General features: G+C 35.4%; 1 protein-coding gene across 1 annotated transcript in view; it reads left to right on the forward strand.

Annotated features, from left to right (window-relative positions):
• Nucleotides 1-24,158, forward strand: part of LOC129515320 (ankyrin repeat domain-containing protein 31-like) — a 59,466-nt gene that overhangs the window by 12,649 nt on the left and 22,659 nt on the right. Inside the window, exons 5-7 of the mRNA XM_055334210.1 lie at nt 5,689-5,776; nt 11,213-11,309; nt 14,458-15,454. Of these exons, the coding sequence (XP_055190185.1) occupies nt 5,689-5,776; nt 11,213-11,309; nt 14,458-15,454 (1,182 nt within the window). The remainder of the gene's footprint in view (nt 1-5,688; nt 5,777-11,212; nt 11,310-14,457; nt 15,455-24,158) is intronic.

Below are 24,158 nucleotides of genomic sequence, written 5' to 3' on the forward strand. Positions count from 1 at the left end.
CTGTTACCCTAATACTCCTCCCCATCAAAGTCTGGGATTTCTTGTCTCTTGCTGCTTTAAGGATCATCTCTTTATCTTTGGAATTTGCAAGCTTCACTATTAAATGCCGAGGTGTTGAACGCTTTTTATTGATTTTAGGGGGGGATCTCTCTATTGGTTATGTTCTTTAGTTACTTCTTGTCCCATGGTGCCTGCCACTATCATATTGTATCTTCACCCACCCACTCCTCCAAAGAAGTTTTAGGATGCATAGTAGGTAGAAAAAACCCTGGAACCCAGGCAGAAAAGAGGAAAGCAACTGGGGTTAGCCAACCTGGAATCTCACATGGTTTATAGTGATAGTGGTTGCTGCATGTGAAACTCCTCATATAATAGTGAATTTTTACACAAATAACATAGTAATTGCTCAGTAAAAATGTCAGTTAAGATGTGTATGTGTAACTTGTGAAAAACATAAAGCTTACTAGAAACTAACTTCTTAAGAAAGTAGCATCCCCAATTAAATATTATTTTGAATAAGACTGTTGAGGGGCATCTGGGTGGCTCTTTGTTTGAGCATCTGCCTTGGCTCAGGTTGTTATCCTGGGGTCCTGGGATTGAGTCCTGCATCAGGCTCCTGCACAGAGCCTGCTTCTCTCTCTGCATGTGTCTTTGCCTCTGTCTGGGTCTCTCATAAATAAATAAATAAAATCTTAAAAAAAAAACACCAAAAACACTATGTTGTTTAGACTTTTCTTTTCTTTTTTTTAATTTTTATTTATTTATGATAGTCCCCCACACACACACACACACACAGAGAGAGAGAGAGAGAGAGAGAGAGAGAGGCAGAGACACAGGCAGAGGGAGAAGCAGGCTCCATGCACCGGGAGCCCGACGTGGGATTCGATCCAGGCTCTCCAGGATCGCGCCCTGGGCCAAAGGCAGGCGCCAAACCGCTGCGCCACCCAGGGATCCCAGTTTAGACTTTTCTTATATGCTTTCTGTTAGTCACTGTCAAGAAGATATGTCATTCATTGATTCTAAACTATTAATCAACAAAATATTTCATTTTAAGTGGTATTCAAACTAAATTGCATTTGCCTCAGCACTTCAAAAATGTTTTACATTGTTTCCTGGTATCTGTTGTCAAGGACAGAAAGTCAGCCATCAATCTAATTGTCATTCCCTTGTAGATACTCTGTCTTTTAATCTTAGAGCTTTAATGTACTCCAGTTTCACTAAGTTGTATCTAAATGTGGAGCATTTTTATTAATTATACTCAGACCTAGGGATCCCCGGGTGGCGCAGCAGTTTGGTGCCTGCCTTTGGCCCAGGGCGTGATCCTGGAGACCCAGGATCAAATCCCACGTCGGGCTCCCGGTGCATGGAGTCTGCTTCTCCCTCTGCCTATGTCTCTGCCTCTCTCTCTCTCTCTCTCTCTCTCTCTGTGACTATCATAAATAATAAATAAAAAAAATTAAAAAAATACTCAGACCTAGAAATGCTCCTTTAATCTGAAGGCACGTTTCTCATTTGTATTTCAGGAACTCTCTCTGTTCTTATACCTTTGACAGTTGCCCCTCCTCCATTCAGTATTTTTCTGTTTTGGAACTTCTATTCAGATGTCTGTTAGACCGGTTTCCATGTCTTTTAGTATCTTCTTCATATTTTCCATCTCTACCTCTCCACACTATGTTCTTTTTTTTTTTAAAGATTTTATTCACTTTTTCATGAGAGACACAGAGGGAAAGGCAGAGCAAAGCAGAGACATAGGTAGAGGAAGAAGCAGGCTCCCTTTGGGGAGCCTGATGTGGGACTCGATCCCAGTACCCCAGGATCACAACCTGAGCCAAAGGTGGATGCTCAGCCACTGAGCCACCCAGGCATCCCATCCACACTACATTCTGTGGAATATCCTTTGCCCTCTCTCCCAATTCATTGTTTAACTCCTCAAATATTTCTAATCTATTTAACCCATACATTGAGCCTTTAATTTAAATGACTGTGTTTTTTATTTCTAAAAATTCTGTTTGCTTTTCAAATTTTTGTTTTAAAGAAAGAATGAAATAACAATAAGATTTTTCTGCTCTTATAATATTGATAGTATTTTTAAAAATCCAAACATTTTTAAAGGGAATTTTAAAGTCTCTTCCTGATTCTTTTTCATGATAACATGATTCTTTATGTGGTTTTTAATTTTTTATTGTAATCTCATTTAAGTGAAGACTGATAACTGTGGGAATTTTGGTGTGCTTAGGCTTTGTGCTGAACATTTCCTCTGCTGGGGCCCTATTTCACACAAGTTTTTATGCTAATTTCTCAGTTTGGATTCCTGAACCACACAAATTATATAAATGTAGTTCTTACATACATTTGTGATATAGGTTTGAGTCTCTTATTTTCTACCCAAAGCCTTGGATGGAGGCAAGTAGAGTTTTTCTAACCTTTATTTGACCTAAAGGTCACTACCTTTATGCACTACCTTTATTACTCTTGTTTCTTTGTGTGCATTAAAAACCTAGCCCCAATACCATATTTGTTCCAAATTCCCATTGGGCCACCAATAGCTCCAATAGCATTTATGACATCAGGGAGTTTTTCATTCATTTTCCATTTTTGTGTGTGTATATTTAAAGTTGGAGCACCTGGGTGGTTCAGTTGATTAAGCATCTGCCTTTGGCTCAGGTCATGATCCCAGGGTCCTGGGATTGAGTTCTACATCTGGCTCCCTGCTCAGCGGGAAGTCTGCTTTTCCTTCTTCCCCTCCCCCACTCGTTCTCTCTCTCTCTCTCTCTCTCTCTCTCATACAATCTTTTTTTTTAAATTTATTGTATTTTGTCTACTATTTTCATGTGTTTGAAGTGGGCAGAGGTTGTTCTATATTAGCTCAGCCCACCATATTGACCGTAAGTATCTTTAAGGTATATTTTCAGGTAAAGATGAGAACATCTTGGAAAAACTACTGTTGTTATTGACTATATGAGTGTTTGCTTCAGTAGTAATGTATATCATTTCACATGCCAAGCTTTGGAAAAAGTGTGGAGATACAGGAGTCTATAGAAAACGGATTTTGGGTAAAGGGATGAGTAAAATGGGTGAGGGGAGTGAGAGGTATGTTTCCAGTTATGAAATGATTAAGTCACAGGAATAAAAGATAAGTGTAAGTAATACAGTCAGTGATATTATAATAGTGGTGTTTGGTGGCAAGATAGTAGCTATACTTGTGGTGAACATAATATAACATATAAACTCATCAAATTACTGTTGTACATCTGAAGTTAATGTAATATTATGTGTCAACTACAATTAAAAAAAGAAAAAAATCAACTTTAGAAAAGGAGGAAAACTCAAGAAATACAAAGTCTTTAAAGTCATTAACAGTTACTCTTTTATAAATGTAAACTTTTGAGTGTTGGAAACTTCAAATCATACTGGAGAGAAGGGTAACTTTATGGCCAGATGCAAACTATGGTAGTTTGCTGCTGCTTTGTAACACCTTCAGATCACAGCATATTGGCAGCCTCCTTCTCTATACCTGTGTACATGGAGTAATAATGCTAATAGTTGGCATTCACTGAGTACTTATTATATGATAAACTGTCCTCTAAGTCCTTATGTTAACTCATTTAGTCCTCATAATAACCCTTCTGGGAGCATTCTGTGATTTTCATTATCTTCCTTATTACAGTTGAGAAAGCTAAAGTAAAAACAGTTAAGTAACCTAATCCAAAATTACGTTTCTGTTAAGTAGCAATACCAGAATTAAAGCAATGCCAGGCAGTCTGGCTACAGAGCTTGTGCTTCTAACCACTGCTATATTGTACAAAATTGTAAGAGAGATGTCAGGGGCAAAGGATCCTGCCATAGTAAAGATAAGAAATTTGGAATAAAATTATAGTGAGTCCTTCTGTAAGCATATATAAACTGTCTAAAGCTACTTGTTCCAAAGATATATTCTAGGTTAGGTTTTTTGGTGCTGTTTTTTTAAAAAAGATAAACAAGCAAAATAAGGACTAAGAAGGGGGATCTTGGAGGGAAGTTTGTGCTGCCCCTTCATGGTAGAAGGTAAAGCTTGTGTGGAATTTAAGGTTAATGCCCATGGTACCAAGACTGAATGCATCCACAATAAGAGCAAAGCAAAATGGACAATCAGCACCAAAAAATGTTTTCTTTATTCTGACCTTTGGGTAGTGGCTTGGCCAGGGCTCAGGTTCAGACCTTTAGTTTGCTTTTATAGCCATTCAGTGTAAAAAAGAGATAAACTTTATTTTGTCTGTTTGTTTTGCATAGTCATATTTTATAGTTCTGCTCTGATGCATTTCATAAATGACAGCATTGATATAGCTTTTCCACATAGTTGGATGGTTTTATTATGTGCATTTTTCATGTCCCTTGTAGGTGCCAAAGTAAAAATTCAGGGCAATGTACTTTAGAAGGCTTTGAGGACCAACACATTTTTAAATGAACGTGTATTGAGAATGTATTAAAGAATAGATGATATGAGTCAGTCTATCAGTTTTCATTTACTGAGCACCAGCTATATATCCCATGGTGTGGAAACCATTCACAAATACAAAATTTATGCTCCTGCCTATAAGATTTTTTTATTTTGATGGAGAAATACAATGTGTAAAACATTATATATATTATATATAATATTATATATATATATAAATGCTATATTATAAACTCCTGAAATTCTTAAGTAATGCTGAGAGAGGAGAAATGAATATGAATTAGATTAGTTAGAAGTTTCATAGGAAATGGGTTTTATATGATAATAAGCAGTACTTATTGAGCTCTTACTTTGTGCTGGCACTGTCCTAAGCACTTTAGATGTGTTACTCTATTCAGGTAAGAAGAGAACAAGTAATATGCTGTAGCCACCCAGCTAGGAAGAGGTAAAGCCAGAATTCACACCCAAGCAGTCTAGTTCCAGAATCCATTCCATGATTACATCTCTCAAAACAAAGAGATGGATGGATCTGGGCAAAGTAAATTGAAGACATCCCAGGCAGGACAGTCAGTACCAACAAGGGCATAGAGAGGGACTTAAATCCCATTTGTAAATTTTTAAGAGAGTAGTGTTTTGTATTTTTAAGATTATGTGTGAGATTTTAATAGTGTGCAGTGATGGTCATAAAACCTTAAAGTGAACTTATTGCATATATATGATCTTTAAATATTATGTACTGAGTTGTTCTTTTTTCACCTACAGGTATGATTATAACAGAAGTCAGTGAGAAATTCTGGTTTTTGAAAAAGATTTTATTTATTTATGTGTGAGAGAGAGAGCACAGAGGGAGAGTGAAAGGGAAAAGCAGACTCCCTGCTGAGCAGAGGGCCTGACTCACAGCTTGATCCCAGGACCCTGGGATCAGTACCTGAGCAGGAGGTAGAAGCTTAACCAACTGAGCCACCCAGGTGCCCCAAGAAATTATGATTCTTTATATGGTTGCTACTCTTGTATTCTATTTACCAGGAGTTGATCTGCAACATAAATCAAAATATTTAAGTTTACTTGTTCCCCCAAATGCATAACATATATACAGTTAAGTTTAAACAAAACATGAATACATTTTGAACATAAAGTGAAATGAGCATTTTAGCAGCACTTTCTTTGGCACTTTTACTGTACATTTGACAATTGCATATCAGAGAGAAATATCTACTTCTTATAATAAAGTTTTTAATATTTTTATCTGATAGCATCAGGCCATCAGTGCCATTCTACAAGATATAGAAGAAAAACAAGGAAATTTACTAGAATTTGAAATACGAACCCCTGAAGATGCAGGTAAATATGGACCCATACTCAAGTTTGATTATTTCATACATCCAAGGTCATTGCTCCCTTAGCTTCTTAAGGTATATCTTATATCAAAGCTTACTTAACAGTGGCTGAAAAGTAACCTTTTTTTTATGTGATAAGAAAGTACCAGGAATGAGCATCAGAAGTCATTTATGCAAACCAGTGGTTAGTGTAATTGTTAATCAAGATATTTCGAGACTTAAGGTATAACATGCATGAGTAATATGAGAGACACTCAGAACCATGGTCAGAGATAAGCTACTACTGGTGATAAGTTTAGATGAAGATGTGGAAAAAAAGCATAAGATAGTGACTAGAGATGAGATTATGTTACTACTTAGCTCCTCAGTTTCACCCAGCTATCGAAACCCTTAAAAACAGATCAGAAAAGGAATAGACCGTTGTGACTCAAGTAAGGCAAATCCTCATGCCTTTCAGATGAGCAGATAGACCCAGTAAATGTCTTAGTGGATAGCTGTCTTCCTTTTTAAAAAAACACTAGTGGTTCAAAATGGTAAACTTGACTTTGATCCCTGACCTAATAATCTGAATTTCTCAAAATGTCAGTGAATATTTGCAAATCTTTGGTAGGTCACAGTTGTGTTTTCTTGAGTTATGATTTACAGATAGAAATTAGCTCCTGAAAGATGCAGATCTGAATGTTAAAGTAGTTAGCTAAAAAATAACTTGAAGAATGTCATCAGTCTTTCATGTAACAGGATACAACTATTAATTCATCTCTTGTCCTAGCTCATACTGTATATAGTCTTTAAAAAATTATTTCCTTTTAAATTATACCCATTCTACCTTTCATCTTGGCCTAACACATGGTACATGTTATGTTTTGAGGAAAATAATACAAAATAATTTATACTATAAAGCAAATGTGAATAATTCATATATTTTATTTAGTATTTACAATATCTTATACACCTAAGGTGAATTTCCAATTTTATAATTTTTTTATTAAAAGGGTATATATAAATGCGCTTCAAAATATAATAAAGAAGAAAAATGTGCTAAAATTACATCCTGTCTCACCACAATATTTTGTTGTATATATTTCCTTTATTTTTTTCTAAGAATTTAATTACATAGTTATACCTCAATAAAATTATTAAAAACAGAGTTTGGATCATGCTAAACTTGCCAATTTTACATTTTTCCACCATACCCATTATTCTTAGTGGTTTGCATAGTATCCTGTTCTATAAATGTTCCAGGAATTCATTTTTCCCTTTTTGTTGAACATTTACATTTTTCCAATTTTTTGCTAATCTTTAGCATATACCTTTCTGAATTTAGGATTATCTTCTTTGGAAGGATTACCAGAATTGGAACTACTGGGTCAAAAATTTATAAACACTTTAAAACCTGATAATTTGTATTGGTAAATTGTTTTATAAGGTATTAGATAATAATTTACACTTTCAGCAACACACATTAGTGTTTGTTTCCTTTATACTGCTAATAGCATCAGTATTTTCATTTAATTTTAGTAGTGTAATAAGAAAAATGCCTCATATATTCACCTGTCTTTTTGATTATTAGTGGTATTTTTTCTCTAGTTTTATTTCCTGCTTTTGTGAAGTTGTTCCTGTTTGTCTATTAATAAATTGGAGCCATTTTATATGATCAAGCTATTGACCCCTTTCCTGCCATAATCGCTGCAAATATGTTTTTCAGCTTAACTGTCTTTTTATGTGTAATGTGTTAATTTATGCTTAAGTATATATATTTTCAAATTCTGTATAGTAAAATATCAGCCTTTTTCCTTTTAATGCTTTTAAGATGATAAATTTTTCTCCCCTCCCCATCCCTATGCTTTGTAATTTAATTTTATAACCAATACAATGACTAGCAGGATCCCTTTATTTTCGTCTCACTGCCTCTTTAAGGGAGGATAGAAAGGTAAGGCAATGGGACTCTTGAGTTCTTGTTTAGTAACTAAATACTGACTGTTTTTTTTAAGATTTTATTTATTTATTCATGAGAGACACAAAAAGGGAGAAGCAGAGACACAGGCAGAGGGAGAAGCAGGCTCCCCACATGGAGCCTGATGTGGGACTCCATCCTGAACTGGGATCATGCCCTGAGCCAAAGGCAGACGCCCAACCACTGAACCACCCAGGTGTCCCAATACTGACTGTTACTGACTTCATCAGTCTTTGGCAAATGTCTAAAACTTAGTCTCGGGGGGTCCCTGGGTGGCGCAGCGGTTTGGCGCCTGCCTTTGGCCCAGGGCGCGATCCTGGAGACCCGGGATCGAATCCCACGTCGGGCTCCTGGTGCATGGGGCCTGCTTCTCTCTCTGCCTGTGTCTCTGCCTCTCTCTCTCTCTCTCACTGTGTGCCTATCATAAATTAAGAAATAAAAAAATGAAATGTCATTTAAAAAAATAAATAAATAAAACTTAGTCTCTTCAGAGCAGTTTTCTGAGGCTGTTCTGAGACTTCTACCTGGCTCCTATAGTATAGCAGGGCAGCGTACATTTTCCTTTCCCTGGCTCCTCTCAGTCTCTCTCGCTCTTTTTTTTTATTTTTTAATTTTATTTTTTAATTTTTTTTTAGGTAATCCACCCTACACAGGCTCTTTCTTTCAGGGAAAAGCCATCATAGTCAGGATCACAGAGCGGCCTCCACACCAAGTCCTCAGAATCCTGGCACTTTGGACCTGTGATTAGAAGGGAGGATAGTTAATTTTGAGTACAGGAGCAACTTTCCCTTTCCCCAACTGTCCGAATGTCTTGCTGGCTCTGCAGGGTCTCAATCTCTACATGTTCAAGAAGGAAGTGGATGTGAGTCCATTGTCACCAAAAAAAGTTATTACTCTCTTCAGAGGCTGCTCCCATTGGGCTTGAGATAAAGGAAAGAAATCTCCTCGCCTTTCACCTTGGCTCCTCAGAATGAGATTCCCATCCACTTGAGCAATAGCTCTCCGAAGTATTTTTACAAATTCACCACCCTGTATTCTGATCTGGCTGAGGGATCTAAGAATAATGAATCCCACTGTGTACATTTCTCTTTGAGTTTTTGTTATAGATGTCTTGCATTCACTTTGATATCAGATATCTTTAGTGCCTCAAATAAACTGACCATAAGAATGTTTAGTCTGAACATTTCATACATTATTTTTTCCTAAGCATTTTAACTCTGTTATTCATTTGAAATCTCTTTTCCACATGTGGTACAAAACAAGGATAGAATAGAGTCTCCCACCCCCCATATTACTACTCTGCCTCTTATTTGTTGAATAATTTCTGTCATCCTCGTTGCTTTTCTAATGCCTTATAATCATATATTAAAATCTTACACATATTAGGGCAATTTCTAGGTTCCAAGATACCACTGATTAATGTATCTGATATGTATATAGTATCAATTTACATGTAAAATTCTTTATGTTCTTTTTTATAGAAAAATATAGAATCTTCTTCATTACTATGCTAATGTTATTTCTACCTCTGATTTAAAATTCAGTTAGAAAAACCCAATGTGACAGGGTACATTGATACTATAAACATCTTTTATTAAATGTCAAATATGCCAAACAGATTTATATCTAAATTCTTAATGATCAAGTTTCCCCCCTTTGTTGTCACATGCATCATACAGAATTAATCCTTAGTCATAGTACTAATAAGACAGAAACTACTCTGGGAACACTGACTCTATACTGACCAAATCATTTATATCATTTGTCTAATTTGCAAAGCGGGGTTCTGGAACAAATTCCTACTCTGAACTTCAGTCATTTCCCACCACTGATTTTCTAGTTAAATTATCTAGAAATTATCTAGTAAATTATCTAGAAAAATATGCATTGGTCTAAAATCTAGTTAAATTATCTAGAAAAATATGCATTGGCCTAAAATTATTAGGAAAAAACTTAAGAAACAAAGCCAAAAGTGAAATAACAAATAGCTTAACAGAAATTAAATGTATTAAATGTATTCATTTAAGCATTTCCATTTACTACCTGAGAATTGGATTCTGATGTAATTGACATTTATGTGTAAATCTTGTGGATTTGTGATCGGTGAAGGAAGTCATTATGCCTTTACTTAGGAAGAAGAGGAAGAAAGTAGGAAAATTTTAAGTAATTATTGTAAAAGTAATTTTATATAGATCTTTAAGTAACCTGAGATATCATACAGCTCTATATAAGTGTTAAGTGTAAAGGACAAGAACTGATAACATGCTTTTTATTTCTAACTACATATATAGTTACATATGGTAAACACATCTAGAATAATACACTTAGGGAAGCCCGGGTGGCTCAGTGGTATAGCGCTGCCTTCTGTCTAGGGTGTCATCCTGGAGACCCGGGATCGAGTCCTGCATCTGGCTCCCTGCATGTAGCCTGCTTCTTCTCCCTCTGCCTGTGTCTCTGCCTCTTTCTCTCTGTGTCTCTCATGAATAAATAAATTTAAAAAAAGAATAATACACTTAACAAATACATCTAATATAGTTTAATGAATAATTAACTATTAATTTTATTTTAATTATTTTTTATTAAAATTAAATTATTAAATTTATGAATTAATAAAAATTTAATAATGAATATAGCATACATACACATATAGTTACATATACTATAAATATGCATTGAATAATCCATTAGATAAATATACTAAAAACTTTTACACACACCAACAAATACACTGCTACCAAAGTATAAACAGTAGTCTCTTGTGAAATGAAAAAGAGGAGTAACAGAAGGTGAGAGTAGGATACTTTCTTTTTACTTTTCTTCTATGTAAACATTCATATTGTTTGAAATGTTTATACAGTGTGTGCCCTTTATATTTTAAAAAGTAAATAATTTTAACAAAATATTTATTTTCCTATTTATCTTCCTTTCCTAACCTCATTTCACAGATGAGGAAGGTGACTATAAAGGTCATGTGACTTGTCCAGGTTCACAGAGCTAAGTGGAGTAGCAGGATTAGAACTCAGGCTAACCTGCTCTATTCAGAGTACTTCCATAGGGTGGCATAATTCAGTGAGTTTTGATTTATATATCTGGACCACTAATAGTAGGGAACAGGGTAAGGAAATAATGGCATTTTATTTTATTTTTAAATTATTTTTTTAGGGATCCCTGGGTGGCACAGCGGTTTAGCGCCTGCCTTTGGCCCAGGGCGCGATCCTGGAGACCCAGGATCGAATCCCACATTGGGCTCCCAGTGCATGGAGCCTGCTTCTCCCTCTGCCTGTGTCTCTGCCTCTCTCTCTCTCTCTCTCTCTCTGTGTGTGTGTGTGTGTGTGTGACTATCATAAATAAATAAAAATTTAAAAAAATAAATTATTTTTTTAATAATGGCTTTTTAAAATTAATAGGCTGAGTTTTGTGTGATCAAACTTAACATTTGATGTCTTTCTTCTATCATTAACTGACTTTTTATTACCATGTTTCCAGAACAATGCATTGAAAAGATGTTAGAGATAAAAGAGATTATGGATTATGTGCTTGCCAAACAGAAGGCAGAAAGGGATGATCTGGCTAAAAAATACAGGTGAGTGAAAAAATAGAAATGCTTTAGAGTTTTCATAATATTTCCCTTCTTAGTTATAATAGTGAGAATCTAGAATTTCTTAAGAGTGTGAATGTTGCATAGGACCAAAGAATGACTTTATGAGGTCATCTAATCTATTACCTCCATGGGGAATTGTACTTTTCAGAAAGATATTTTTATATTTTATTACTTGAAATATTCAGAAAAAGACGTATCTTAAAAAGTTGTCTACAGCAAAGAATTTTGTGAAAGTGTCTCTGGTCATGAATCTCCAAAATAAATTTCTTTCCATGGTGAACTTAAATGTTTTACAGTACAAAGTTTTCCTTTTGCTATCACAAATGTTGTCTTTCTAAGCATTATAACCATGTATATTATTTAGTTTTGTGTATTTCTAAACCCTCAATGTTTTTAAGAGATTTCATCCTGATTATATATTGGTTATATACCTCTTTTTGTCCTTTTCTTGAGAAAAATGTTATATTTTTTTTCTTATGTGGGCATTATTTTTATTAGTTTTTCATAGATTTAACTATATATGCCGTTTTTTCTCATAATGAGAACTTTAAGATTTACTCTCTTAGCAACTTTCAAATATACAATAAAGTATCATTAACTATAGTCACCATGCTGTACATTATATCCTCATGACTTCTCTATTTTATTACTGAATACTTGTACCTTTTGACTCCCTTTATCCATTTCATCCACCCTCCACCTTCCACCTCTGGCAACTACCAATCTGCTCTCTATATCTATGAGTTCAGTTTTTTGAAGTTTTTTAGATTTCACATATAAGTGAGACCATACAGTATTTGTTTTTCTCTGTCTGACTTATTTTCACCTAATATAATACTCTCAAGGTCTGTGCATGCTGTCAAAACTGGCAGGATTTCTTTCTTTTTCATGGCTGAATAATATTCTTCTGTGTGTGTGCACTTGTGCACATAAACCACATTTTCTTTTTTTAATTTATTTTTTATTGGTGTTCAATTTGTCAACATATAGAATAACACCCAGTGCTCATCCCGTCAAGTGCCCACATCAGTGCCCATCACCCAGTCACCCCCACCCCCTGCCCACCTCCCCTTCCACCACCCCTAGTTCATTTCCCAGAGTTAGGAGTCTTTCATGTTCTGTCTCCCTTTCTGATATTTCCCACTCATTTTTCCTCCTTTCCCCTTTATTCCCTTTCACTATTTTTTATATTCCCCAAATGAATGAGACCATATAATGTTTGTCCTTCTTCGATTGACTTATTTCACTCACCATAATACCCTCCAGTTCCATCCACATTGAAGCAAATGATGGGTTTTTGTCGTTTCTAATGGCTGAGTAATATTCCATTGTATACATAAACCACATCTTCTTTATCCATTCATCTTTCGATGGACTCCGAGGCTCCTTCCACAGTTAGGCTATTTAAACCACATTTTCTATATTCATCCTTTGATGGACATTTAGGTTGTTTTTATGTCTCAGCTATTGTTAATAATGCTGCAGTGAGTATGGGGTTGCAGATATCTTTTTGACCTTATTCTTTATTCACATGTGATCTTTCTAGTTTCTTTTATATTCTTATGAGCACTTGACATCTATTGTACATTCAGTTTTTTTCCTGAATTTATTTAAAAATCAGTTTTCTATTTTCATTTATAAGTCTTCTGTGTTCATTTTGCTTTTTCTCTCCATTGAATAAGTATTACAAATTCATTTCTATTTCCTGTTTTCCTGTCAGTATAATGCAAGTGAGCTTGTAGGACCTACAGGTGGGTAACTGACTGCAGGATATATTCTAGGAGACTTTGGAGAAGGCTAGCTTCAATTTTCCTTTATGTCCTATGATTAACAATATACCGTGGATTTTGGAAAGTTACTGATCAGTTGGGTTTGCAGGTGTGTAAATCTATTCATATTGCTATAAGATTTAAAATCATGTAATCTAAAATGAACTTTTATTTTTCTGTCTGAACTCTGTTTTAAATGCAATATTACTATTTTTTCTCCTTTTATGCTACTAGTTGTTTGTTAATCTAATTTCTTCTTGCTGTTTCTTCCATTTTCATCTGCTACTCACTTTAACATCTGTTTTGCTTGGAGTTCAGTACCAACAACTCTAAACTATGATAGAGAGACAGATATCTATACTATTGCTGTCCCATAAAGCAGCTGCTTGAGGATGACCCTTGAGGGTCCCTGAGATGATTTCAAGGGGTGTGTGAAGTCAAAACTATTTTTATAAGAAAACTAAGATATTATTTGCCTTTTTGCCTCACATTCTAATGAGTGTGTAATGGAATTTTCCAGAGGCCACATGAAGTGTGATATCATTATTCTAATAGGTAATGGAAAGCATGCTTGAATGTTCTTGTTTTAAAAATTTCTGTTTTATTTTCTAAAACAGTAAATATTGATAGATATATCCATATGAACAAAAGCCCTTTGGGTTCCTCAGTAATTTTTAAAGGTATTAAAAAAGTCCTAAAACCAAAAAGTTTGAGAACTACTAGAAACAAAGAGTTTAGTGTCCTGAAGGTCACTGTAGAATAACCGAAAGAAAAAGGTATGTAGATTAGCCATTTTCTCTCAAATGCAAGCCCCTTATAGTCACACAGGTTAATGCCTATCTGGGTAGTCCCTCTGGACCTGAAAGTGATTCAGTACAGATTCAAAGCATAATTACAGTAATTACTTGATGGACTGACATTGCTCAGGTCTAGCTCAGGTATAATTATTCACAAAATAGTCTCACTCCTTCAGCTCTATGGGAACTTAAATGGAACTTATTCCCAAATGTTACTTCCTGACACACCTTTCCACTATGAACAGGTAAGCAACCTCCAAATCTAAAGAATAGTATTCCTCCTTGATCATCAGTTGCTACTTATCCCAAATTTTGTTTCTTTTTCAGAGTTGACTCACAACTGGTAAATAATATAAATGTGGAAAACCACACCATCACCTCCATAAAAAGGCAGTCTTACTCGTAACCTTAAGAGTCATTTTCCTCTCAGAAGAAATTCATTGCAAAAATAGACCCTTGTGTACTTTGGGCTGATTAAATTAAGACAAGTATCTTTAAAATCTAAATGACTACTAAAAATTTTTTCTCCGGTTTTCATATTGTTTTCTCTGTTTCTTTCTGTAGGGTGTCCATAGAATCATTTAAGCAAGGAGTCCTGAGAGAACAGCTGGCTAACTTGGCCACAAGACAGAAGAGCCTTTTAGTTGTGGCAAAAAAACAGAAAAAAATTACCCAGAAAATCCAAAACTATAAAAACATTACATCTTTGTCTGGTCCTAGTTTGAGGAAGCCACCGTCCAGCTCAGCAATCTCTAGTGAAAAGGACAGCCAAGATCTTATCAGTCTGGAAAATTCATTGCAGCCCCAGTCAGGTTCACTTTCTCTTGTCAGCCTTACTTGTGGAAGCATGCAGGAAACACCATTGTCTCCAGAAACTTGGAATAGCAGCCCAAATACCAACACTTGTGTAAATTCAGAAACAGTGAGAAGGGAATTTTCTGGAAATGAGCTGAATTCTAAGCAAAATGTCAATGATGGTACCTTCGATGGGTCACCAAAATCCAGACGTGCAGATGGCACTAAGATTAAATTACCCTCCCAACCTGTTGCTCTTACTGCTCAGAGGGAGTATTCACAGAGAGGAAATGATCTCACAGAGCCTCCAGCCCCAGAGTGCGAGCCCTGTAATCATCCTTCTGCAGTAACTAACACATTAAACATTGCAGCGACTACAAGCATACTTGCCAGAAATGATGCCCATCCATCAGCTGTTGTTTGTGATCAGGCTCCTACCAGTTGTGATCCAAAAAGAGGAAAGAGGAAAATAGCTTCCCAGCAGCCAAGTAGGGGGACATTGGAATCTCTGACACATCAAGGGACTGATGTCTTAGGCAGTATTACTGGGCATCAGACAAAATCTTATCCTAAAAAACCAGCTTTTACTGTTCGACGTGCTAATGACAGCCACAGCTCCTCCCACTCTGAACGTGGCCGTCAACATATTATTAAAAAGCCTGTAAACTCCAGCACAGCTCCTAGAAAGAAATGTATGCAGATAAAGGATCTGATATTACTCGGAAGAATTAATCCAGGAAAAAACATTCTAGAATTCAAAACACAGGTATCCTATTTTTTTCTCTAAAATCATGTAATTGGGGATCCCTGGGTGGCTTAGTGGTTTGGTGCCTGCCTTTGGCCCAGGGTGCAGTCCTGGAGTCCTGGGATCGAGACCTGCATTGGGCTCCCGGCATGAAGCCTGCTTCTCCCTCTACCTGTCTCTCTCTCTCTCTTTCTATCATAAAATAAATAAATAAATCTTAAAAAAATCTTTACAAAAAAATAAATAAAATCATGTAATTTTATAATTAAGTTAATAAATGTTACTGTCACGAAGTGTAGGCATTTAGCTCAGATTCAGGAAATAAGGTTTGACTGGGCTTCTTGAATGAGGAGACATACCATAGTGTTCTCAGTGAGTGAAATGCTTTTAGGATGGTTCTATATGTTTTGGTCCCAAGCACCTGTGGGATCCAACTCTGGATCAGCTATAATAAAATTTTAACATAACTTTTCATATTTCTGCTATTTCTTAACAGCTTTATTGAGGTATTATTAACACACACTACACGTATTTATATTATGCAATTTGACAGATTTTGACCTATAAGTTTACATCTGTGAAACCATGACCACAGACAAGGTCATGAACATATCCATCACCTCCAAAAGTCTCTTTTTGCCCTTTTGTATACCTGCTTCCTATCCCCTTCTTCCCATGTTGAGCCTATAGACAATTACTGTTCTGCCCTCTGTCCCTATACTTTAGTTTGCACTTCAGAGAATTCTATAAAAGTAGAATTACACCATATGTGTTCATTTTTGTCTGGCTTCTTTCTCTGAACATAATTGAGAGTCATTGTCATTAGAGCATGTATCAGTAGTTAATTCCTTTTTTTATTGTTCTGTAGTATGTAGAACAAACTACAGTTTTTCATTTCATCTGTGACAGACATTTACGTTGATTCCAGTTGTTGACTATCACATATAAAGCTCCTGTGAATATTGGTATACAAATTTTGGCTCACACAGGCTTTTGCTTTTCTTGGGTGAATACCTAGGAGTGGAGTGGCTGGATTATATATGATAAGTATATATTTGACTTTTTAAGAAACTGCCAAGTTGTTTGTAACATTTTCCATTCCACCAGCTGTGTATGAGTATTCTAGTTCCTCCACATTCTTACTTAATGTAACACCTAGTATGATCAATCTGTTAATTTTAGCTATATACTAACATGTAATGTAGATGTATGGATGTCATACGTATATATGTATAGTAGTTTATCATTGTGGTTTTAATTTGCATTTCAAAATGATTAGCATCTTTTCATGTGCTATTTTCCAGCCATACTTATTCTTTGGTGAAACTTATTTTCAAATATTTGCCCAAGTTTTTAATTGGTTGCTTGTTTCCTTGTTCTGGTATTTGTTTTGATATATTTTGGATATAAGCCCTCTATCAAACATATACTTAGCAAATATTTTCTCTTAGTCTATGGCTTGTCTTTTCATTCTCTCAAAATTGTCTTATAAAAGAACAGAAGTTTGGAGCTCCTGGGTGGTTCAGTTGGTTAGTCATCTGCCTTCAGTTCAGGTCATGATCTCAGGGTCCTGGGATTGAGTACTGCATTGGGCTCTCTGCTCAGTGGGGAGTTTGCTTCTCCCTCTCACTCTCCCTCTGTGCTCACGAGCTCTCTCTCAAATAAATAAATAAAATCTTAAAAAATAAAAAAAACACAAGTTTAATATTTTGATATAGTCCAACTTAGCAACTTGCTCTTTCACTGATTATGTTCTTAGAACCATATCTAAGAATTCTTTGTCTAACCCAAGGACACAAAGATTTTCTCTTAGAATTTAGGCCTATGATCCATTAATTTTTGTATGTGGTACAAAGTAGCATATTTTTGAATTTGGATATTCAGTTCTTCCGACAACATATGTTGAAAAAATTACCCTTTATTGAATTGTCTTTGCATCTTTGTAGAAAATCCTTTGTTTTATATATGTGCCTATTTCTGGACTTCTATATAATATATCTATATACCTGTCTTACCATGAATACCATCTTGATTGTGGAGCTCTATAATAAGTGTTACAATCAGGTAGTGTTGGGGCATCAGGGTGGCTCAGTAGGTTAAGCAGCTGACGCTTGGTTTCAGATCAGGTCATGATCTCAGAGTTGTGAAATCAAGCCCCATGTCAGGCTCCATGCTCAGCACACAGTCAGCTTGTCCCCCTGCCTCCCCCTCTGGCCCTCTCCCCACTCATGCAGGTGCACTTTTCTCAAATATATAAAAATATTTATATAATTTTATATATTTTTTAAAAATCAGGTATTATTGGTCCTCCAATTTTGTTCTCCATTTTCTAGAGTGTTTCAGATATTCTAGGTCATTTGCAATTTCATATGAATTTTAGAGTGAGTTTTTTCACTTTCTTTTTTTTAAGGGGTACTATTATTTTTATTGGTATTGAGTTGAATTTATAGATTAATTTTGGGGCAAAGGACGTCTTAGCAATATTGAGTTGTCTAAACCTGAACATGATATAGCTCTCAGTTAATTGAGGTCTTCTTTTTTTTCCTAGAAGTTATAGGAGTCAGTATACAGGTCTTCGACATCTTTTATAAGATTTATTGCTAAGTATTTCATGTTTTTGATAGTATTATATATGATATTTTTTAAATGTCAGTTTTTGGTTGTTTTTTGCTAATAGGAATACACTTTTTTTTTGTATATTGAGATGTTATCATGCAACCTTGCTAAACTCACTTCCTACTTCCTATAAATTTTTGGAGATTTCATTGGACTTTCTATATAGATGATCATGTTGTCTATAAAAAAGACAGTTTTACTTCTTTCTTTCCATTGTGAATGTTTTTTATTTCTTTTTTTTTTTCTGGCCACACTGGCTAAAACCTCCAGCACAGTGTTGAAATAAAATGGTATTATCAAACTTCTGGTTTTTTTCCCCTCAGATAAGATTATGTTTTGAGGAGGAAAAAATTTAGTCTTTCACTTTTAAATCTAATGTTGGCTGTAGTTTTTTTCATAGATACCCTTTATCAGGCTGAGCAAGTTCTTTCTTTTCCTACTTTCTTAAATGTTTTTATCATGGAAGGGCATTACATTTTGTCGAATGTTCTTTCCACATCTATTGAGATGATATGTGGGTTTTGGTTTGCATTCTATTGTTATGATATATAACATTAATTGATCTTTGGATATTAAACCAACCTTGCACTCCTGAGAAAGCAGACAGATTACATTTGGTCATGGTATATAATTCTTTTTATAAGTTGCTGGATTTGGTTTTCTAGTATGTTGTTGAGGATTATTGCATCCATATTTACTGAAGATATTGGTCTGTAGATTTCTTGTATTTGTCTGGATTGGTATTAAGTTAATACTAGTCTCACAAAAGTGTTTCTCCTTTTCTATTTTTTGGAATATTGGTAATGCAAAATATTAGTATTCAGTCTTTAAATGTTTGATAGTAGTCACCAACGAACCATCTGTACCTGAGATTGTTTTTTTTTTTAGATAGTTTTTTGAGTATTAATTCAATCTCTTTACTTAAAGGTATTTTCAAACTGTTTCTTCTTGAATTTTTTTTTTTGGTAATTTTTATCTTTCTAGGAATTTATTTATTGGTATAGCATTCTTGACAGTTTTTCTTATAATCCTTTTTATTTCATTAGGTTCAGTAACAGGGTACCCATTTCATTGCTGATCTTAGTAATTTGAGTCTCCTTAGTTGTTTTTCTTAGTCAGTCTAGGTAAAGCTTCGTCACTTTTGTTGCTATTTTCAAAGAACCACTTTTGATTTTATTGATTTTATCTATTGTTTTTTCTATTGCCTGTTTTATTTATTTCCACTCTAATATTTATTTCCCTCCTTTTGCTTGCTTTGAGTTTAGTTTGCTGTTTTTTTCCAGTTTCATCAGTGTAAGTTTAGGTTAATTACTTGAGGTATTTCTTCCTTTTCAATACAGGCATTCATGGCTGTAAATTTCCATTTAACCCACTGCTTTCATTGCATCTCATAATTTTTGGTATGTTGTATCTTAATTTTCATTCATCTCAACGTATTTTTTAATTTGCGTTTTGTTTACATCTTTAACCCATTAGTTATTTGGAGTATTTGATTTGGAGTCATTTGATTTCTGTATAACTGTGAGTGTTCCAAATTTTTGTTACTAATTTCTAATTTCATTCTGTTGTATTTAGAGAACATAGTATTATTTCAATCATTCTAAATTTTCTGAGATTTATTTTGTGGCTTAACTAGTATATGGCCCATCCTAAAAATATATACCATGAACACTTGAGAAAAATTATTATGTTGTTTGGAGTTTTTTTTAACAGATTTTATGTATTTGTTAGAGAGAGAGAGAGAGAAAGCATAAGCCAGGAAAAAGGCAGAGGGAGAGGGAGAAGCAGACTCCTTGCTGAGCAGGGAGCCTGATGTAAGGCTTGATCCCAGATCCCTGGGATCATGACTTAACCCAAAGGCAGATGCTTAACTGACTCAGCCAATCAGACTCCCCTAGAAGAAGTTTTTTATAGATGCTTGTTGGGTTTAGTTGGTTTGTAGTGTTGCTCAATTTTTCCTTTCCTCATTGATCTTCTGCTGTTTGTTCTATACATAATTGTTTTTTTAATAAATTAATTTTTATTGGTGTTCAATTTACCAACATACAGAATAACACCCAGTGCTCATCCTCAGTGCCCGACACCCATTCACCCCCACCCCCCGCCCTCCTCCCTTCCACCACCCCTAGTTCGTTTCCTAGAGTTAGGAGTCTTTATGTTCTGTCTCCCTTTCTGATATTTCCCACACATGTCTTCTCCCTTCCCTTATATTCCCTTTCACTGTTATTCATATTCCCCAAATGAATGAGAACATACACTGTTTGTGTTTCTCCGATTGACTTACTTCACTCAGCATAATACCCTCCAGTTCCATCCACGTTGAAGCAAATGGTGGGTATTTGTCATTTCTAATGGCTGAGTAATATTCCATTGTATACATAGACCACATCTTCTTTATCCATTCAAGTTTCGATGGACACCGAGGCTCCTTCCACAGTTTGGCTATTGTGGACATGGCTGCTAGAAACATCGGGGTGCAGGTGTCCCAGCGTTTCATTGCATCTGAATCTTTGGGGTAAATCCCTAACAATGCAATTGCTGGGTGATAGGGTAGGTCTATTTTTAACTCTTTGAGGACCCTCCACACAGTTTTCCAGAGTGGCTGCACCAGTTCACATTCCCACCAACAGTGTAAGGGGGTTCCCTTTTCTCCGCATCCTCTCCAACATTTGTTGTTTCCTGCCTTGTTAATTTTCCCCATTCTCACTGGTGTGAGGTGGTATCTCATTGTGGTTTTGATTTGTATTTCCCTGATGGCCAGTGATGCAGAGCATTTTCTCATGTGCATGTTGGCCATGTCTGTGTCTTCCTCTGTGAGATTTCTCTTCATGTCTTTTGCCCATTTCATGATTGGATTGTTTTCTTTGGTGTTGAGTTTAATAAGTTCTTTATAGATCTTGGAAACTAGCCCTTTATCTGATAGGTCATTTGCAAATATCTTCTCCCATTCTGTAGGTTGTCTTTGAGTTTTGTTGACTGTATCCTTTGCTGTGCAAAAGCTTCTTATCTTGATGAAGTCCCAATAGTTCATTTTTGCTTTTGTTTCTTTTGCTTTCGTGGATGTATCTTGCAAGAAGTTACTGTGGCCGAGTTCAAAAAGGGTGTTGCCTGTGTTCTCCTCTAGGATTTTGATGGAATCTTGTCTCACATTTAGATCTTTCATCCATTTTGAGTTTATCTTTGTGTATGGTGCAAGAGAGTGGTCTAGTTTCATTCTTCTGTATGTGGATGTCCAATTTTCCCAACACCATTTATTGAAGAGACTGTCTTTCTTCCAGTGGATAGTCTTTCCTCCTTTATCGAATATTAGTTGACCATAAAGTTGAGGGTCCACTTCTGGGTTCTCTCTTCTGTTCCATTGATCTATGTGTCTGTTTTTGTGCCAGTACCACACTGTCTTGATGACCACAGCTTTGTAGTACAACCTGAAATCTGGCATTGTGATGCCCCCAGATATGGTTTTCTTCTTTAAAATTCCCCTGGCTATTCGGGGTCTTTTCTGATTCCACACAAATCTTAAAATAATTTGTTCTAATCTCTGAAGAAAGTCCATGGTATTTTGATAGGGATTGCATTAAACGTGTAAATTGCCCTGGGTAACATTGACATTTTCACAATATTAATTCTGCCAATCCATGAGCATGGGATATTTTTCCATCTCTTTGTGTCTTCCTCAATTTCTTTCAGAAGTGTTCTATAGTTTTTAGGGTATAGATCCTTTACCTCTTTGGTTAGGTTTATTCCTAGGTATTTTATGCTTTTGGGTGCAACTGTCAATGGGATTGACTCCTTAATTTCTCTTTCTTCAGTCTCATTGTTAGTGTATAGGAATGCCATTGATTTCTGGGCATTGATTTTGTATCCTGCCACGCTGCCAAACTGCTGTATGAGTTCTAGCAATCTTGGGGTGGAGGCTTTTGGGTTTTCTATGTAGAGTATCATGTCATCGGCGAAGAGGGAGAGTTTGACTTCTTCTTTGCCAAGTTGAATGCCTTAAATGTCTTTTTGTTGTCTGATTGCTGAGGCTAGGACTTCCAATACTATGTTGAATAGCAGTGGTGAGAGTGGACATCCCTGTCTTGTTCCTGATCTTAGGGGAAAGGCTCCCAGTGCTTCTCCATTGAGAATGATATTTGCTGTGGGCTTTTCGTAATGGCTTTTAAGATGTCGAGGAAAGTTCCCTCTATCTGAAGAGTTTTGATCAGGAATGGATGCTGTATTTTGTCAAATGCTTTCTCTGCATCTAATGAGAGGATCATATGGTTCTTGGGTTTTCTCTTGCTGATATGATGAATCACATTGATTGTTTTATGAGTGTTGAACCAGCCTTGTGTCCCGGGGATAAATCCTACTTGGTCATGGTGAAAAATTTTCTTAATGTGTTGTTGGATCCTATTGGCTAGTATCTTGTTGAGAATTTTTGCATCCATGTTCATCAGGGATATTGGTCTGTAATTCTCCTTTTTGGTGGGGTCTTTGTCTGGTTTTGGAATTAAGGTGATGCTGGCCTCATAGAATGCGTTTGGAAGTACTCCATCTCTTTCTATCTTTCCAAAAAGCTTTAGTAGAATAGGTATGATTTCTTCTTTAAACATTTGATAGAATTCCCCTGGGAAGCCATCTGGCCCTGGACTCTTGTGTCTTGGGAGGTTTTTGATGACTGCTTCAATTTCCTCCCTGGTTATTGGCCTGTTCAGGTTTTCTATTTCTTCCTGTTCCAGTTTTGGAAGTTTGTGGCTTTCCAGGAATGCGCCCATTTCTTCTAGATTGCCTAATTTATTGGTGTAGAGCTGTTCATCATATGTTTTTAAAATCGTTTGTATTTCCTTGGTGTTGGTAGTGATGTCTCCTTTCTCATTCATGATTTTATTAATTTGAGTCTTCTCTCTCTTCTTTTTAATAAGGTTGGCTAATGGTTTATCTATCTTATTAACTCTTTCAAAGAACCAACTCCTGGTTCTGTTGATCTGTTCCACAGTTCTTCTGGTCTCAATTTCGTTGAGTTCTGCTCGAATTTTAATGTTCTATACATTATTGAAAGTGGAGTTGTGTTGTTAATAGAAAACAGAAAGTGGAATTTCATTAGTGTTGAATAATCTATTTCAACCTTCATTTCTGTTAATTTTTGCTTCATGTGTGTCAGAAGTCTTTCATTATGTGCATGTGTCTATAATTGTTCTATATTCCGGATCCATTAACCCTCTTCTCATTACAAAATATTCCTCATTATCTCTAGTGGCATTTTTTGTTCTAAAGTCTATTTTGTACAATATTGTTATAGCTGCTCCAGTTTTCTTGAAGTTGCCGTTTGCATGATATATATTTCTCCATCCTTTCATGTTCAATTTATTTGTCTCTTTCAGTTTAGTCTGTTCTATGTATACAGAAATTGCCAAATTGGATCTTTTTTTTTAACTTAGTCTGACAACTTCTGCCTTTTGAATAAATTTTTAAATCCACTCTCATTCAGTTAATGTTATTAATATTATTGGATTTATGTCTGCTGTTTTACTTTTGTTTTCAGTATGTCTCATACCTTTTTTGTTCCTCTGTACTTCTTTTATTGCTTTCTTTTGCATTAAGTGGATATTTTTCATTGTAGCATTTTAGTTTCTTTAGTGATTTTTTTCACCATTTTTTTTGAGGTCCATAGTGCTTACCCTAGGATATCTTCACTTACCAGAATCAGCTTCAGATTTATGCTAACTTAATTCCAGTGAGCTATAGTCCTATATAGCTCTATGCTTCTTTCCCCCTTTTTGTGATGTTATCATTATACATATCATATATATAAATGTTATAAATGCAACAATTCAATTTGTTATAATTATGAGTTTATCAAATTTAGTACTTGTAAAGAAATAAAGCAAGCAAGCATATATTATAGCTTTTTTTGTAGCTTTTGTTAAATTAACCTTCCTATTTATCCTTTCTGGTTTTCTTCATCTGTTTCTGTGAATTTGAGTTACCAAATACACATTCCCTGATATCATTCCCTTAGTACAAGAAAACTTTCCTCCCACTCACCTCCTTTTTGCTATCTTGAAATATATACATTATCTATTATTTAATACTATAATTTTATAAATCAGTTAAGAGAAGAAATATT

Source organism: Nyctereutes procyonoides, unplaced genomic scaffold, assembly GCF_905146905.1.
Source record: "Nyctereutes procyonoides isolate TBG_1078 unplaced genomic scaffold, NYPRO_anot_genome, whole genome shotgun sequence".
NCBI lineage: Eukaryota > Metazoa > Chordata > Mammalia > Carnivora > Canidae > Nyctereutes > Nyctereutes procyonoides.